At 35.4% G+C, this 19,286-nt stretch overlaps 1 protein-coding gene across 1 annotated transcript in view; it reads left to right on the top strand.

Annotated features, from left to right (window-relative positions):
* Positions 1–19,286, top strand: part of LOC107565329 (GDNF family receptor alpha-2-like) — a 99,159-nt gene that overhangs the window by 62,864 nt on the left and 17,009 nt on the right. Inside the window, exon 5 of the mRNA XM_016250548.1 lies at positions 18,891–19,000. Coding sequence (XP_016106034.1) covers positions 18,891–19,000 — 110 coding nt within the window. The remainder of the gene's footprint in view (positions 1–18,890; positions 19,001–19,286) is intronic.

Here is a 19,286-nt window from a genome sequence, read left to right as displayed (position 1 = left end):
TTTGCCCCACTGTATATATATATATATATATATATATATATATATTTCAAAATTTTCTCATTAGGGCTGCCAGTGTTTCAAAATCATTATATTGATTGTAAAGGTTTCACAATTCTTTTTTTTCAGATTTTTTTCTTGTTATTCCGATTTTACAATTCCAGTGTTACACGTCGCAATTCTGAGTATATATTTCACAATTTAGATTTTTTTTCTCAGAATTATAGGTTTATATCTCACAGTTTTGAAATTTCTTTCAGAAAATTAAGAATTAAAAATCTCATAATTGCAAGAAAATTCTAAGATATAAACTAAATATTGCAAGAAAAAAGTACAATTTGTGATACTCTTTTTATCTTGTGTCGGAAACAGGCTTTCACAGGTTTCTTACATACCAAGTATCAAAAAATGAATTAATTGGACATTTTCAATGGCCATTTTAATTTATTTTATTTAGTTTTGGAATCATAAAAATTTATTTTTATATTAAATGCATTTAGTTCAACATTTGGTGCTGATACACCAAAGGAACAGAAGCCTGATCATTCAAAAAGGGTCATGCATATTATATGCAAATTACAGAAGTGGCATCGAACATGAATTTGCTTTTTGTCTTCAGATACCGTGCAGCATCCCAACGCTTAATCCATGGCTGTGCTGGAAGATGTGGGTAGACAAGCAGTTATCTGTAATTCTCTGTAATGTAGCAAAAATAGCCACATAGTGTGAACAGTTGATATGCCAGAATAGTGCATTTCAAAGAAAACTATTCATTCAATTTGATACACATTAATGTCTTTCAAATTTTAAGACAATCTGGTCTTGTTAACATGGCCTTTGGTAGTAATGTGCATTTAGCAATGATTGACAGGTTCATTGAACACATGCATAACCAAATAATCACTGGAGCATTAATGAAACCAATTATACGAATATTCCCACGAACGATTGAAAATAAACAATCACGCAAGGACACACATGCACACATTACTTATAGGACAGAAGACGCTGTTCCTGTTGTTACTTTAAATAAGTGGATGCGTAGTTCAAGTGCTCAATCTGGGAATCATCTATACTGCATGTTTCCCTGCTGATTTTTTACTTTGAAGCGGTATGAAAGCACTTTGAAGGAGAGATCAGAGATATAAGTTAACTGGAGATATGAAGCAACATTAATGAGGAATTTTAAGTGGACAGATTTGTTCTTGTGTGGCATAAATGTTTAGCATTAGGTTATTTGGTAATAAAGCACTACTGCATCAGATGTATGCAAGCAGTCGTACAATCACTGTTTGTGTGATTGCAAAGGATGGACATGAATCTCTTCTTTGCTCTGTGTGGAGGCACGTCTGTGGAGGTGTTTACGTGGGTGTGTGTTTATGTGAAATAGAAAGAGCGATAATGTAGGCGAAAAGGCATCTCTTCCTTCGGATGACAGCTTCGTGTTTAGGATCGATGAATCGCAGGATTTACTGTTTCACACTGCCACGAAAACCAGTAGTGCTGCCAACAATATGTATAAACATTAACTATAGTGTAAAAAATGGTCAGGATTTTATGTATCATAAATGTCTGTAAAATTTAGTTGGAAAAAAATATATATACAACCATTGTGGTGATTAGTGTTCCCTTGCAAAAATACAATTTTGAAAGATATTCAAACAGATAGTATTCAAACGTAATAATATTTCATATTAATATATGGTTTATTGCATTCAAATAAAATGTTTTATAAATTCATACATTCCCTGGAAATTATACTGTTTGGGACAGAAATGCTCACTCATGTCCTGGTCTGTAAAAATATACTGTGAAAATACAGCAACTAGTAGCCAGGACTATTCTGGAAAATCACAATAATATTTTACAGTGTAGCCTATGCATTTGTGTGTGCATGTTCCTGTTCCATTTTTATCAATTTGCCCATCTTGAATCACAGATTTCTGTTTGGATTGGCGTTATAAAACATGAATGTCACAGTCAGCTTAATCCAGTTCTGTAACTGTACCGGGCCATCTAAGAATAAGCCAGCCGTCCCATCCGTCTCCACAATCCCCATCCATCCTCGCCTCATGGCTTGAATCCATTGCAGTGGAAATTGGCCTCACATCATCTCTCATTGGCCGCAGCTGCGGTCGGAGCTGTGAGTGATGGCATTGTCTGAGCAGAGGAATACATGATGAACTGGATAATGAATGACACTGCGGCCTCATACAGGGCTTGAGTATTTAAAGCCACAGGAGGCCCCATGACCTCACTGATTCAACACTGTTTGAGTCAATCTCAATAGGCTCATTCACTGTCAGTATCTCATTCAGTTCAAATGTCACTAGAGGTCAGTGGCTTTGGGCCTTGGCAAGGAGCATCAGAAATGTATGTACATTGTGTTAGGTTGACATGAGTTCGAATGTGGTTTCTGGTTTCATTCCTCTTTCTTCTTCCCCTCATTTTCTGTCTTCTCTCGGGGCTTAATTTGTCTCAGAACAAGAAAGATCTGGATTTTAGTTGATTCCCCTCCTCATATGCCTCTGGAAAAAAATTACTTATAAATACTCATACATATGTTTAATGAAACATTATATATTTATGTTATCATTTTGTCAAGAACTTAACAATATACACTCCAAAAAGGGGTTTTTATAGCAATGCCATAAAAGAAACATTTCTGGTTCCCCAAGAAACCTTTCAGTGAGCAGTTCTTAAAAGAACCATTTTTATAGTGCTTATACAGTGGCAAAAAGAAAAAAAGAATAAAATAAAAGAACCAGAATCAACCAAATCAGTTAAATGACATTACATGTCTTTCCTCTCTTTTTGAGAGTCTATTCTATTCTATGTTGAGCTTGAGTTGACTGCCCCTAACCATGCCCTATTTATGTCAATATGACACAACAAATTAATGCATTTGTTTTTTTAGCCCAAATCCTAGTCCTGGTATTATCCATCTTATGTAATAGTTTCCACAGGAGAACAAGGATTTTTTTTTTTTTTTTTAGCAAATCTCGTTCTATATTTGGAGTTTCATTCTGAGCAGTTCATGGCATATTTAATTTCCAGAGACTGAATAAGCAGCATGACTAATGATATGATTTGTTTACTAAGTTCTAATATTCACATACTGCCTCATAGCAAATCTCGTTCTATATTTGGAGTTTCATTCTGAGCAGTTCATGGCATATTTAATTTCCAGAGACTGAATAAGCAGCATGACTACTGATATGATTTGTTTACTAAGTTCTAATATTCACATACTGCCTCAGTGACACTTGTCTTATTTAGTGTTGGTCTCTGCAATATTCAGTGCAAGTTATCATGTTTTATTAAAGGCAAAACCACCTGACTTTAAACAGCTTGAGCATTTACACTAATACAGACATTGTTCTTTAATGTGAACAGGCCTTTAGATTTTAATATGAGGCCATATGGCTTCAATTATATTTGTGAAGGTATAAATGGAATTGCATATGGTAGATTCACTGAGATCATATTTTTCTTATTGTTTATACTGTCATTTTTATGATTAATTATTTTAATGGATTTTTAAGTAGCAAAATGGTTGTACATTTTAGACCAAATGATCTGTAAAGTAGTCAAACAGTCCTGCTGACGGTACGTTTTACGTACATCTAACATTTTTTAAATGTTACTACTTGTTTCAGAACATTCAGAAATCATTCAAATGTAACTTTCCCATAATGTTTGCAAAATGATCAAATGGAATGTTCCTTTAACAATTTTGCAAAGTCCATTTAAGGCAAGTCATTTCACTTGGCGGCCTTTGAAATGCCTTTCATGCATGCAAGTGCAGCTCCTATTTCTTTGACAACTGTCTCATTAATGTTGTTTTTTTTGCTCAAATAGTGTTAAAAAAGGATATTTTTCAGGCTAGACCTGCCAGTGTGCATGCGCAGTCCTAAGTGTGCATCTCAGAACGCTGACTGATTTTATAGAAAACAGGACTTACATTTACATTTACATTTAATCATTTATCAGACGTTTTATGCAAAGCGACTTTTAATAGAAGCAATCAAAGCAACAGTATACAAGTAATGTGACAAGTCTCAGTTAGTCTAGCACAGTACACATAGCAACGTTTTTTTTATAAATTAGAAAAAAAACTCATAGAATAGAATAGTTAAGTGCTAGTATTAATTGGTCAGGTGCTGACAAAAAAAAATGTGTCTTTAGATGTTTTTTTGAAAATGGCTAACGACTCAGCTGCTGGAATTGAGATAGGCAGGTCATTCCACCAGCTGGGAACAGTCCAGGAAAAGGTCCTTGAGAGTGACTTGTGCCTCTTTGAGATATCACCACAAAGCTTTGTTCACTTGCAGAACGCAAGCTTCTGGAGGGCACAAAAGTCTGAACTAGTGAGTTTAGGTGTGTTGGTGAAGAGCCAGTGGTTGTCTTGTAGGCAAACATCAGTACCTTGAATTTGATGCGAGCAGCTGTTGGAAGCCAGTGCAAACTGATGAAGAGAGGTGTGACGTGGACTTTCTTCGGCTCTTTGAACACCACTCTCACTGCTACATTCTGGATCAGTTGCAGAGGCATGATAGTACATTCCGGAAGGCCCGCCAAGAGAGCATGACAATAGTCCAGTCTGGAGAGAACAAGAGCTTGGACAATGAGGACAAGGTGGATGTTGAAGTCACTGAGTAGTACCAGAGGAGTACTGTCCTCAGGGAAGTTTGAGAGTAACATATCCAACTACTCCATTAAGTTACCCAGTTGACCTGGGGGACGATAAACAACTACTAAATGGATTTTAACAGGGTGGGTAATAGTAATTGCGTGTGATTCAAAAAAACTGTTGCCAGTAAGAGATGGTAAAGGATCAAATTTGCATTCATTTGAGATAAGTAGACCAGTAGCTCCACCCCTCCCAGAGTGTGATTTACGAGTGTTAGTAGCAATAGTAGAGATTTGAAAGCACATAGTGAGTAAAATTTACTAAAATAAGTATATGAGAACAAGGTGTACAAAAAGTAAAGAAAGGGAGAAAAGCAATACTCAAGTGCCTTGTCGGTAAACACAGTAAGCAAAACAATGTTTCCTAGCATCGACAACTGCAAAAATTGAATGAGAAAAGAAACAAAACACTTTCAAGCTGCTGTTCTCTTCTGTTGATCGACTGATTCTTCTAAGTACTTGCAAACACAGCAAATAAGTACTTTACCTGGCTTTGGCCATGCTTTACTACTTAGCAAACCAAAACTGTAAAGCCACATGATACACATGAGAACAAACGTAACTTCAGCACGTTTACCATAGTAAACACAGTTAGCAAAACAATGTTTCCTAGCAATGACAACCATGCTAACATCTAATGAGAAATAATCTGTTGCTCGACTGCTTCTTCTGGGACTTCTAACGGCAGCTGCAGTGACGCGATGACTTCACAGATTAGTGATTGGCTCTTTTATTCAGAAGGCCCCCGCCTTCGATAGAGCGGCCATATTGAGTGTTGCGTTTTTCAGTGTCTCAAGTTCTGATGGATTCAGAGGTCTGTATTCAGGATGATTGTTGTTGTAGCTTCTGTTCCTTGCTGTTGTGATTGGGAGCGTTTCAAGCCTGCCATTTTCATTTCATGTTTGAATCTCTATCTATTGTGATGCTACAGTGCTGACGGTCGTGACAAGCCAAATCAGACACCAATTGTAATTTTTATTATTATTATTATTTATTTATTTTTTCAGAATGAAGAATGTAGTTTAAGGATATCTGTCTAGCACCATTTGCACTATTTGCATAAAGCACCCCCCCCCCCCCCCCCCATTTATAGTACAGGAATGTTGTTTATCTCTTTTGATGGGGACTGGTGGGAGGCCAAATATTTGGAGCATACAGCCCAGGCAAATAAAGCACAGACTTATAGGGTTAGCTATCGATCTCTCCGCAACAGGAGCCGGGTCAGGGTTCTGCTGGAGAAGTATATGGATCTGACAGGCTTTCATGCAGCAGGATGTGGTGTGTTTTCCAAATACGGGTAACATGGCAAATGAGCAGTCTGTCCCACTGCTGAGTTTATTTATCTTTGCACAGCAATGCCAGATGTGAGAGAAAGGCTTAAATATGCTTGTTGCAGCAAGAGGTAAGTGAATAACAGAGGTATCAACAGATTTTCAAAGTCAGTTTTCTGTGTTGAACCTTGACACTCTAAAATGCCACAATGACTCAGAAGAAACTGCGCAAATGAACTGTGCTCTTAAAATGTAGAGAGGTGCCTTGATGCCTATTGTCTACAAAAGGGGCTGTTCACAGAGAATCTTCACAGAGGTCTTGTGTTTAAAAATGTGGGACACAGCAGTTATTTAGACATTTTAGCTTGTTTAAAAGAAACTTTATGCTTGTGCAACTCTTGTGAAAAAGAAGTATAGTGTAGCTTAGTTTTCTTTACAAAACAGTACTGTTAATAATACAAAATTATATATATATATATATATATATATACTGTAAAAATATATACTTATAGTTGCCAACTGAATGTATTTTTTCAGACACCGAATTGCATGTTAATTTCAGTTAATAAATAATATAAATGTATTACCATTTAAATTTACATTAAATGCAATTAGCTAAACTTTAAAGTACTTTTTCGAACCACTATTTCCTACTTCCTACATTTTAGGTAGGAATTATATTCATCTTCATATGTACACATTAAGCAGTGCATAAGTGCACTGCTTAATGTGCTGACAAGAGTTTATGGTAAACTAAAATATACTTTAAAATCATTTCTATACAAACTTCTATCTTTAAACTTGTGTGTGTGTGTGTGTGTGTGTGTGTGTGTGCATGTTTATGTGGTTTATGAGGACACAAATTTGTATAATAACATGGGTATGACATAGGTATTACAACGAGAAGGTGATTTATGAGGACATTTTGAGTGTCCCCATAATTTAAAAGGCTTATAAATCATTCAGAATTAGTTTTTTTGAAAATCTAAAAATGCACAAAGTTTCCTGTGAGGGGTAGGGTTGGTGTAGGGCAATAGAAAATACGGTTTGTACAGTATAAAAACCATTAAGCCTATGGAGAGTCCTCATAAACCATAAAAACCAACATGTGTGTGTGTGTGTGTGTGTGTGTGTGCGCGTGCGTGCGTGCGTGTGTGTGTGTATTTGTGTGTGTGATTATACATTTGCAGTGGTGAGGTTGCAATTTAGTAAATTTAAAAATGTTAACTTGAAATGTAATATCAAATAACACAGTATAGTTAAAATTATAAAGTACTTTGCATGTGCTTTAGTATGTTAGTCACCACATCATAATAAGTGCTCTTCTTTAAATCACAACAAAATATTATTTAAAAAATGATTTCAAATGTATTTCAGGAGAGTAAAACTTTTAATGTGGCAAAATACACTATTTAAGTGTATTAAGAAATATAAAGAGTACTCCCTTTAAGTACACTTAAGTGGCATTTTGTTTTATTTTAATATTATATTATGTGCAAGTACAGTTAGATTATATTTACAAATACACTACAACTGTAATTATATAATGTTAAAAATACACTACAAGTGCACATTCAATACAGTTAAAGGGAAAGTTCACCCAAAAATGAAAATTCTGTCATTTTTTCTCACCAAAGTTGTTCCAAACATGTATGAAATTATTTATTCTATTGAACACAAAAGAAGATATTTTCAAGAATTTTTGTAAACAGTTGATGGTAGCCATTGACTTAATACTGTATATATAGATCATATGTATAGAAAAAATAAATAAATATACTATCGGAGTCAGTGGGGACCATGAACTGTTTGGTTACATTACATCAACATTCTTCAAAATATATTTTATGTTCCACAGAAGAAAGAAATTCAGCCAGGTTTGGAACGGTTTGAGGGTGAGTAAATGATGACAGAATTTTCATTTTGGGGTAAAATATCCCTTTAAGTGCACTTATTTTTCACAAGGGGAGACTAAAAGCAATAAGATGCAATGCAGTGGTCAAAGATGTCCGTCTAATGCATGTTTATGTAGAACAACAAAAAGCTGAACATATAAAACTATATAATCAACATTTCTCTGGCTTCTTCTACTGATTTATATATGTACTAAGCACATCACAGTGCATTCTGCTGAAGTATGGAAAGATTTCTTGACCTGGCCAAGTGACATGGCTTTTATGTGGAGTGATAGGAAATCTAGATGACCAAATTGGATGTAGCCAGTCACATCAGTCTGAGTGCGGTGTACAGTTAGGTAATGGATTGCAGGTAGAAGGGCGCCAAGCCAGTGACTGCACTGGCTGAAAACAATGTCTTGAATATGATTCTGGCAGCAGCTGCCAGCGCAGAAACTTGAGTAAAGATGTAATGTGAAAATAAAACAGTCAAACAAAGTCAAGGGTTTTGGATGCACTTGATGGATCAGTAAATGCAGTTTTGTTGGCGAGAAGTGAGTTGCATTAAACCCAGGGGCGGATTTAGTGAATTGGGGGCCCCAGGCAAAATATAGGAATGGGGCCCTATACATTTGCACACATTTTCCTAGATCAACCTTGAGGTTCCATTTTGTTGTTTTCAGCGTAAGCCTGTGTGCTGTCTAATTCTAAACTTTAAAATATATTTATTTTTAGTTGTTTTAACTACAAATTTAAATAAAACTGAAAAAAATAATGAAAAGACAATTATACATTTACACACCTAAAATACATATATCAAGAGCATGCTCACAGATGAGAACAAAACAGCGTTGGATGAAGTGGATTAAAGCCCTGCACGGGTCTCAAATTTAGCCCGTCTTTTTTCCCGACTCCCAATAAAATAAACTCTTTCATTATGTAATCCGTGCATTTCTCTCTAAAGGCACATTACAATTAGTCATTTTTTCATCACTATAATTGATGGAAGGCCCGATTATAATTTGCGTTTTATTTTATAATTCCATACAGTTAAAAAAATAAAACACTAATTATAATGGCATATATGTAAAACTTTGTTCTATAATTGTATAGTTGCTTTTTCAGATTTTTATGTTGCTCTGTTCTGAATACCTTAAAATTTCAAGGATTTGCTGCAACGCAATTTTGTATGATATGTTAATTATTTATATTTTTTATCCATGCAGCAAATGCTTTAAAAAACAGCTTTAAAATTACTCTATTGCATTCCAGACACTTTTAAAGTACTTTTCACTATACATTTTATGGGTAGCTTGAATGTAAACATTGTCATGAATTCGTTGTATTCCCATTTGTAAAATAGCCAACAAATGCATTGTTGTAGGTTTACCCGATCTCATGAAAGTGCGTATAGCACGATTTTCTGCTTCTATTTGGCGTAATATTTCTATGCAGAAATTGACTTTGGCATGCAAAAGACTGATAAATTCATAATTAATGGCATGGGTTCAGTCGAAATGTTTGCGGGGCAAATCTCAGGTCAGTCTGAGCGCTCAAGGTACTCATAGTGCTTACAGCCGTACACCTGCAGGCGCCACTGACTCGGACAGTTGTCGTGGTAATAAACACCATAAACAGCAACCGTTCGCGTGTCCGCGCTTAATGCGCATATCCTATATGAAAAGCATTTTAGGGGGCCCTTGGCTTTTGGGGGGCCCAAGGCTGTCGCCTACCTTTGCCTAATGGGTAAGTCCGCCCCTGATTAAACCACTCACAGAATAACAAAAGCCTGGACAAGGAGCTGAATTAAAATGGTGTCATGAAGGACCTGGTTGTATTTCTGTTGTGTAAGCAACATGATGCAGCTGTTTTCATAATGTGCTCCACAAAACCAGGTCACCTGTGATAATGCAGGGATTCTACATACCTGGAGGGTCCTACTGTGTAACTTTAACTAGATGGAGAGACAGAGAGAAGGTAAGGCCTTGGAAGAAAGAGAAGCTTCCTTGTTGAGTTTGAGGTGCTTTTTTTTTGGCATATCTTATCTGAAATTGCTTAAGTGATGAGAAATAAGATAAATACAATTTTCATATGAGACAAAGGGACTGACATTGGTTAGGATTGTTATAAGTGTGAAAAGAGACACCATATAACTGTTCCATAACCTGCCTCTCTACCCTATTTCCTAAGGCAGCATTGATCTTCCATCGGGGAACCTAATAAGTGAACAATTTGCTCTTCATAGGCAACTCAACTCACAATTTCACTTGGGGTTGACGTTAACATTAGGGATGCACCGAATGTTCAGCAACCGAAATTATTCGGCCGAAAATAGCAAAAAAAAGAATAAATTGTACCGAACAATGATATGACGCGATCAAATAGCAACCAGCGAAAAGTGAGAGGTGCACACTCTTTATAATGTCAGCAGTGTGGAAGCATTTAAAACTGTTCGAGAAAGACAGAAAAATCATTACAAGCACAGACAGCGAGAGACTGTTTAGTGCTGCATCGCATGTCTTCGATGAGAAGAGGAAGGGGTGATTGTTGCTGGTTACTGTATGATGATTGAAATTGCGAAATTGCCTTAAACAATTAGTAAATAAACTGCAGAACGTTATGTTTTCTAATACACGCTCGAATTGCATGTATTCTGACAGCGCTGCATGAACTCGCTGCGGATCTGCTTGTTAACCAGGGTTCAAAGTCCAAAGCGAAAATCTGCGCTGAAACAGTGTTACTCATCAGTTGCTCAGTCACATTTTTATTAATTTCTACAAGGCATGTGACAATGCGATACGTGTGACGTATTCGTAATGAGACTCATTTATAAATCTGTTGTTGTCAACAAAAAGAAGCATTGAGGTCTTCCTGCGCGTTTCTGCCAATATAAAAGTTGACAAAAAGCAAGAACTCCAACATTCATAAATGTTAGTATTGTAATTTTACTGTTCTGTCAAATAAAATAAAAAGTAAGACAATAATAATGGTAATAATTACAACAGCTCTGTTAATACATTTATTATAACACACACATAGTGTTCAAATTGGGATCTGTAATATTTTCTAATGTTTTAAAAGAAGTCTCTTCTGCTCAGCAAGGCTGCTTTTAATTTTACAGTAAAAAATACATGCCTGATTCAAGAAGGGGGTCTGATCGCCCAAAAAAATATTATTTTATTAACTTATTCATTTTAAGTTAAATTGTGCTTTGTTGGTATAATGTCTGCTAGAATGTTAAAAAATGTTTAGTGTTAAATATTTTTAAATTGTTGTTTTGTAATTGATTTTTTCTTTCAAAAACAAGACAAAAGAGTAAAAAGCACATTTTGGCAATTTAATTTATGCAATGGTGAAAAAAGTTGTCAAAATACATGGGGAAAAAACGTGAAAAATCGTGTTCGGTATTCGACCTTCGGCCCAGTGTTTCATTTTGTTCGGTTCCGGCTTCAGCCAAGAATTTTCATTTCGGTGCATCCCTAGTTAGCATGATGCTAAGCTAACAGCATTATATTCTAATAAGCTTAAAAATATATAATAAACACAAATATCCATTTTTTAAATAAAAGTATTTTCATACTGTTCAGTTTTGAGTGATATGTTCATTTATAATTCAACATTGCTCTCAAATTGAGGCCTGTTCACACTAAGAACGGTAACTATAAAGATAACCATAATGATAACTATATTAGCATCCACACCAACAGATGATAGACATTCTGCTTATTGCAAGCATGTTATAAAGAATCATATATATTAATATCTATTTTTAATCATAGCTGATTTATTGTGTAGTTGTTGGTCTTCTGGCTGAAATGTTTGTATATGGTTTTATTTATTGACTATCTTTGGACATATTGTACAGTACATTGGTCAACTTATTGTTATATAAATAAAGTTAAAGTAGTTGAAGCATGCAGTGAAGTTATGTCTGCTGCTTTAAATCCTCAAGTGCTTTAAAGTCAGATGGATTCTGATTGACTGAATGTTTTTATTGTTCATCATTTGGATTTAAGTGATTTTGTTCATCTGTAGCTATTCTTCACATAATTAGAACAATTGTTAAAACTTTATAGTTAGGTATTTTCCTTGGTGTGAACAGGCCTGTAGACACAATGCATTCTTCTACAAAAGATGTTTGTGATGATTCCCTAAAATGTTAAATTCTAAAATTCCAAAACCAGGCATCTACTGTAGGCTAGATGAGTTGAACAGCCTTCCAATTATGAAATGCCTCTGCAGGCAGCTCACTGTGTTTTGGAACAGAGCACATGTAATGATAGAAGCAAGTGATTTGGTATATACAGATAATGGAGTAAGAATAGACAAACAAAGAACAATGTCTTTGCCATCATGGAGATCAACAGTGATTGACCAGAACATACATGTCCAGAACTATGGACCATCTAATAATAATTATTCATTACTTAAGAGGGGACTACCTGAATTATTTAACTACTGTAAAAACTCTGTTTGGGAATTACAGCTGATCACAACAGATGAGTAAGAAGACCCATAAAAAACACAAAAGATACAGGAGGCACTTCAGGAGGCATCAAATCATTTGGCTTGTTCAGCTCAGAAGCTCTTTCATGCACAGATTTGAAGCTGGATCAATGCAACATATCAAAATGTTTGAAGTCTCCACTGTTGTTTTTCCTTCACTGCATCTGATTTGTCTGAGAGATTTGGATAGGCTCTCACAGGGAGAAAGCAAAGAACAGATCGATTTTAACACAGGTACCTTGACCCACTTCTCTGCTCAATCATGACCCTGACTAGGATGAGCAAGATTTTTGTAAGTGTCAGGACTACATATGGAAAGAGAAAGGATTAAGTGAAGCTATGTGTTAGTGGCAGGGGTATCTTTGGTAGAGCAAAAAAACAGATTTTTTGCAGAATTGTGTTGCCTTTTTAATAATATAATAATATAAAATAAAATATAATATAATACGATTCTGAAATGCGCATCCAATGAACATTTTGCTATCACATGAGGCCACTGGAGAGGATTTGGGAATGTAAGTTATTTTTTAACAGACGCAAAGTAATTACTTATTCAAAAGAAGTACCTACTCAGAGAGTATGCCATTTTGGACGTAGCCACTGTCTTTATGAGTGAGCCGCTGAATTATTCACTCAACTGATTTGTTCAGAAACTCTGTGTTGCTCAGAGACGTACAATAGTTAATAATGTTGTCGTGTTGAACTATTTTCAAACTATTTCACTTGTAATCATGCTATGGACAGAAACAATTAAAACATCCCTCAAAATATCTTCTTTTGTGAAGTAGAAAATAACAATCGACCCCAAGGTATTGTACTTCTATCCTCCATAGCCTCGTTTTAATTTGTGTTAAATTAAACATGCTGTCTGCTCTACAGTTTCTTAAGCCCACAATCTAATACACGCCTAGACTGCAAAAGCAGCACTGTCATCCTTTTAAGTTAAATATTTCAAGTTTACTATATACAATATGAGGAGAAATTATTCTCTCTGAGGTGAATCAATAAATTTGAACATGCCCCCCTCGCTGTTGGAAGATTAATCTAATGTAATAAGGCCCAGTAATGGCCCTCAACATCGATAAGTCTGAAATTCAATAGAGATTGGACCATTTCAATTGCTTTCTTGGCATAAGGTGCAGGGCCCTTTTGTTTATCAGTGTCAATCATTAGTCTCAAAGTGGCTCAGCTCTTTGTCCTTCAAGCTAGCATCAGGAGAGCTCTTTCATTCTCAAGTATAGGGTGACTCCATCAATAGCCAATTGAGAGGTATAGCTTCAGGTGCTCCATGTGCAATGAAAGCAGATTTTAATCTTTATTCACCAAACTTCAAAATGTTTGAAAAAAAACCTGGCCTCTGTGCCATCAGATTAAGTAATTTCTTCTCACTGTCACATAAACAAGTACTGCACATGCAGTATGTACAGTCTGTTCAATAGGTTATAATGTTGCATACCTTGGTGTCGATTGTTTCTTTATTTTGGAAAAATAAATAAGAAAATATTTTAAGGTATGTTTTGTGTATACAGTGAAAGTCAATGGGCTCCAAAATACTGGACATTGTGCGAATTTATATTTGTCCCTCACAGCCTTATTCATGTTAAATATGCTGTCCAACAAATTTTTGATGATTCAAAAATACTTGAACTAGAAATAATTAATTGCAAACTACCGCTCCATTTAATTCCTGTACACTTTGAAGATAAACGCTAACGCTTCCTCTGTTTCAGTGCCGTCCATAGCAACGAGAAGCACAGTTTAAAAAATATTAATGAACTATTTGCCTGAAAAGCACTGGATCGAGATTCATTATCACAAAAACTGACCAAATTACAGAATTTTAAGCATTTATTTTTTTTAAATGAAAGAACTGTTAGCAGTGCTCATTTTGGGGTTTTCTCAGAGAATAGAGAATCTAAAAGGACCTTTCTAACCCTACGAAGGCAGACAGGCTGTAATTTGAGCAGTGAGTGGTCCGCTCAGGTATAATAGAGGAGTCCTAGCAAGAACTGAAATGTGCTTTATCTTGATGCCAGAGCACTTTCTGCCCAAACAATCCTAGACAGCCTTTTCTAAACTTCAAGTGAACAGTAAATTATAGCAGTTATATTGTCCTCACCTGAAAGGCAAAACCTGCTGCTACAACCTTTCTATCTTGGTCTATCTTGCCTGCTTTTGCCATGAAAAACAACTGTTTGGTAGGTTCTTGCATCTTCTCTGCTTATAAGATACATTTCAGTTACTATAACAGCTCTGCATGACATAAAAACACACTCCTCTTTTGGCTTAAACACATTAGCAGGATGAGTACTTCATTTGACTAGATGGAGTAAAGTCTGTCTAAAATTAGAAAGAAAAAAAATCTCATTACACTGAAGCAAAAAGGAAAAGTGCAATGTGCTCGGAGATTACAACTAATATACTGTAAGAGAGAGAGAACAAATAAGACGTAGAACAAATAATACAAGCATTATTTGCTTCATTAGCTGGTTAATGCAGTAGAAACTAAAAGAGGTCCCGTTTCAGAGTCTTTCGTCATCTGATAATGTCGCAGCTGTAGGTGAGTGAATAAGAGCTATTACTACTGACTGAGTCTAAAACAGGCAGCAATTTCAATTCCTGATTACATGGGGGGAAACAGTGTCCATCACTTGTCACTATGTCTATGAGCATCTCAAAAGATGCAGCTGAAGAACAGGAATGCTTTTTCCCAGAGGGATACAGAGGGAAAATAATCAACAATACAAAAAATAAAACAAATATTATATTACAAAATAAAAGATCAAATAATGTATAAACCACTAATTTCTCTAAAATAACACTCTTTCAGAGGGAGACTGCAACTGCGGACTACTCTTTTTGCCTCCCTTGAGCTCATTTTTGTCTCACTGACAAATATAGGCAAAAAGTCACATGAGAGGATATAGTGTGTCCACATTGCTGTGATTGGCGACACTGTAAAAAAAATTAAATAAAAAATACATACATACCTACATAAAATATTAATAATAATAATAATTGTCTGCCAGGACATTATCCATTAATTTTTTACAGACATTTCCATTAATTTAAAACACAACAGAAGTAAACAGAACACCTGTAAAATAATAATAATCATAATAATAATAATAAATAAATAATACAGAAAATTCCTACATATTAATACAGTACATTGTGCCCTATTTTTATAGATTTTTTGAGTGCAATTGTTGAAACCACATGATTGGCTAAAATGGATGGATTAATTACAAAGAAATTAACTCTCACATTCACACTTTATCATTTTAAGTAATGTCCAAATCAAAATAAACTTAAAATCACTTGAAACACAAAATGAGCTGCAAGTCATCTGGTTTTTAGCAACCACTCTGCATAATAATAATAATAATAATAATAATAATACCCAAGTAACAGCTAGTAGTAATTTTTTTTAAAATATTGTATTCTACTGCATTAATGTAATTTTAAAAAAACTTTGATGTGATTTATTTAAAAAAAATAGATTTTTAATATACATATATAATAATATTCTAATATGAATTGCTTGTTGAAGTCCCTGCTCTCTGAAAAATAACTAAAATAAATTAATACAAATAAAAATATAACGAAGCTGTCACTGTGGTGGTACCCTTTCAAAACTTACTAATATACAATTATTTAGGTACTTGTAGCATTTAGGGGTAAATAAGGTACAAAGATGTACCTTTTAGCTTTTATACCTTAAGGTACCACCCCAGTGACAGCTTTGTACCTTTTTTTCTGAGAGTGTAGTGTAAGGGAAATAGTGTTCCATATGTCATGTACCTGGGAACTTTGTAAAATATCAAATGTAACTGGTAAATTAATTTATATTGGACTGAAGATAAAACAAACTCTGAGAGAGAACTTTGCCTCTTCAGAGGTTTACCACACACCACTGCTGAGCAATGTGTTTCAACTTACAGGCTCATTCACAACAGACTGTAGCACTGGTTCTGTTTTGTATTTTCTCAGGGCAAAGAGTAAGCCTGGATTTTTCATGGAATCCCTTGCAATAATTTATGTAGGATATGGGCTTTTGCATTATTTATTAGTAAATGCATTGGAATAAACTTTGCTTTTGCCAAAAATTTGTCAAGTATATATTTCATTGGACATTGTTGGTTCTGCTTTGAAAAACAAAAACATTGTAAATGTATTACAGGATATAAAACATCTTGTCATATTGTGCAATAGTTTGAAAAAGTTAGAACAGGGAGCTTGGAAAGTTTTGTGAGGTTTTATGACTTCCAGCCCCCATTCTTTCAAGTATTTATATCATGTTGGGAACCCAACTGGTACATCAATATTTCTTGCACTTCTCCATTTTGATTCCAGCAGCGTGAACAGATGTAATTAGAGATGTAAATCACAGCGGGGTCTTTAGATGTATGCTAATTAAAAGGTGTATTTACAAAGGAGGGAGTGTGTATGAGTTAAATACACACCGGATGCCGTTGGGACTGTATCTGTGTTTAGTAGTACTACATTCCACAGAGACCTGCTTCTAACTGTACTTTCTGTCTGACTCAAACTTTGAGTGCAACAAAAGGCACTGGAACAACAGTGTTCGCCAAGTGGATTTTGAAGGAGAAGTTTCTAAGACTGGAGATAATGTCTGAAAAATGCAATAATAATAGTGTGATGCAAGCCAACTTTTGTAATCATATTTTAATAGTAGGGTTGTTTCAGAACCCATTCTTCTGTGGAGCTACCTTAATATGAATTATGCAATTGCAAGGCTGATAAGTCATTGATGCAACTGTCAATTTGAACTTTTTTCCATTGTGAAACATTTTGTTTCAACTAGTCGGACTATAAGAAGCACTGCATGATGTGATTTTATAATTCGCTAGTTCGGTCTCCTGTAAATTCTTAGTGGTAAAATCACGCTCCACGTGTCTGTATATTTAATATAAAATATGTTCATGATTGGATGTGATTTTGTTGTTCCGGACTACAGAAAAATATACAGTGTATGAGGAGTAAAAAGGCTTCTTTGGATATCTGTCATTGAGAAAAACTTACATTTTAGCAGATTCATAGGAATTATGGAATGATTTCTTCAGTAACTTTTTAAAACCATAATTTTGATAAATAATAAAGAACATACACACTGTTTGTTTGGACAAAGTGAGTAATCTGAGAATCACATCGGCCACATCTACACAGCTGCAGAATAGGATAGTTACATTTCAGTATAGAGTATACATTTTAGTTTAGTATACTTTTTTTTAGCCCCTAACCCCAATCCTATGCCAATCCTAAACCTAACTACTTGGGGAATGATAATAATAATAATACTTTTGTTCAGCAAGGACAAATCAAATTGTTCAAAGGTGACAGAAAAGACATTAGTAATGTCACAAAAGATTTCTAATAAATGCTTTTCTTTAAACTTTGCATTCAAACAATCCTGAACAAACAAATCATAGTTTCCACAAAAAAAATATTAAACACGTGGATCTTACAAACCACAAACTTTTCTGAGCTCATTAATCTTATTGATGAAATACAATAAAATCAACCTTTTAATTCCATGAATTCAATATTCTATGAACATAAAATGATTCATAAACATTTGGACATCTCTAAAGTCACCCATACACAAAATGCTAATGTTTTAAACATATGAAATTTGCAACGTTTTAAACATATGAAATTTGCAACATATGAAAATGTATGCGTGCTGGAACCAACAATGCCTACAGTATGACTTCTAATGAGATCATGAGATCACAGTTCTGATCACTACTAATGAGATCACAGTTCTGTTATAAACCGTTCCGATAAGCTACCAAACAGCAAAGAAATGACCATAAATGTAAAGGACAGATGACTATGTGTTGGGTGTGTGGTTGGACTGGTGATGTCTGTGGGTGCTGAGAAACGTCCGCTGTGTCTGTTCAATTGTTGGGCCACACAGCAGTGTTCCCAGATCTCCTGCAGGAGGCGGACAGAAATACTGCATGTCAATGGCATCTGTAAACTTGTCTGACAATGTTTAAAATTCTCTGCAACAACAAATTGCCAGAGGTTTATTTATTTCCTTATACAGACAGAGATTGGAAGGCTAAGCTATAAGAAGACAGTTGAAGTATTTGTGGAAGTTCTTGTTCTCTCTTATGCTGCAGAGAGGATGTCCTGTCTTCTGCCTGACCCTCAGGATGCCTCTGAACCACAGACATGCTGCGGTCACGGTCAGCAACGATGACTAATAATGAACAGAGGAAAAAAGAGAGGGAAAGAATGAAAGACAGCAAAAGAGAGAGAAATGGTCATGATTTCCCCTTATCTTGAAGAAAAAGCAGTGATGTGTGAAGCTGAAGATGCCTCTGAACATGCACAGACTCAAACTCGGTCCTTTGTGGATTGCAGCTGGCCTCTTCAGGCATAAACACATACACACAAACTTTCCCCAATGTTTCACCCCTAGGCAAAACTATAGACTGACCGCACTTTGTTTTTCATGGACAGTAGTTTCATGTTGCTTTTGTGTTTTTGTGCCAAGGTCACGACTGGCTGATTTCCACACAAACTGTCAGATGACCCCTCACTCCATCAGCAGCTGCCTCAACGATGACTATCAGGCCTGCCTTACATCTTACACCAGACTCATTGGTGAGCCATTTTTTATATAGAATTCTATTTGGGATATTGACAGTGTTCGAACTATACCGTGGACTTTGGGGGAGCCCACTTGTATTTTTTTTTAAAAACCGGGCGGGGGGTGCCTCAAAAGGGGGCTTACAATGAATTACAAAGATACATAGCAGCTACAAGTGTATGCACTACTTGCTTTATGCAAGCACTATATAGGATAAATCACTATACAGGATTTACCCTATTATACTTTATCGACACGAATTGATAGGTGAAACAACAAACAGCCACCCACAAATAGTCT

Source organism: Sinocyclocheilus grahami, unplaced genomic scaffold (assembly GCF_001515645.1).
Source record: "Sinocyclocheilus grahami isolate Dianchi unplaced genomic scaffold, SAMN03320097.WGS_v1.1 scaffold994.1, whole genome shotgun sequence".
NCBI classification, from domain to species: domain Eukaryota; kingdom Metazoa; phylum Chordata; class Actinopteri; order Cypriniformes; family Cyprinidae; genus Sinocyclocheilus; species Sinocyclocheilus grahami.
Note: the sequence above shows the minus strand (reverse complement) of the source record. Positions and strands in the feature narration are given on the sequence as shown.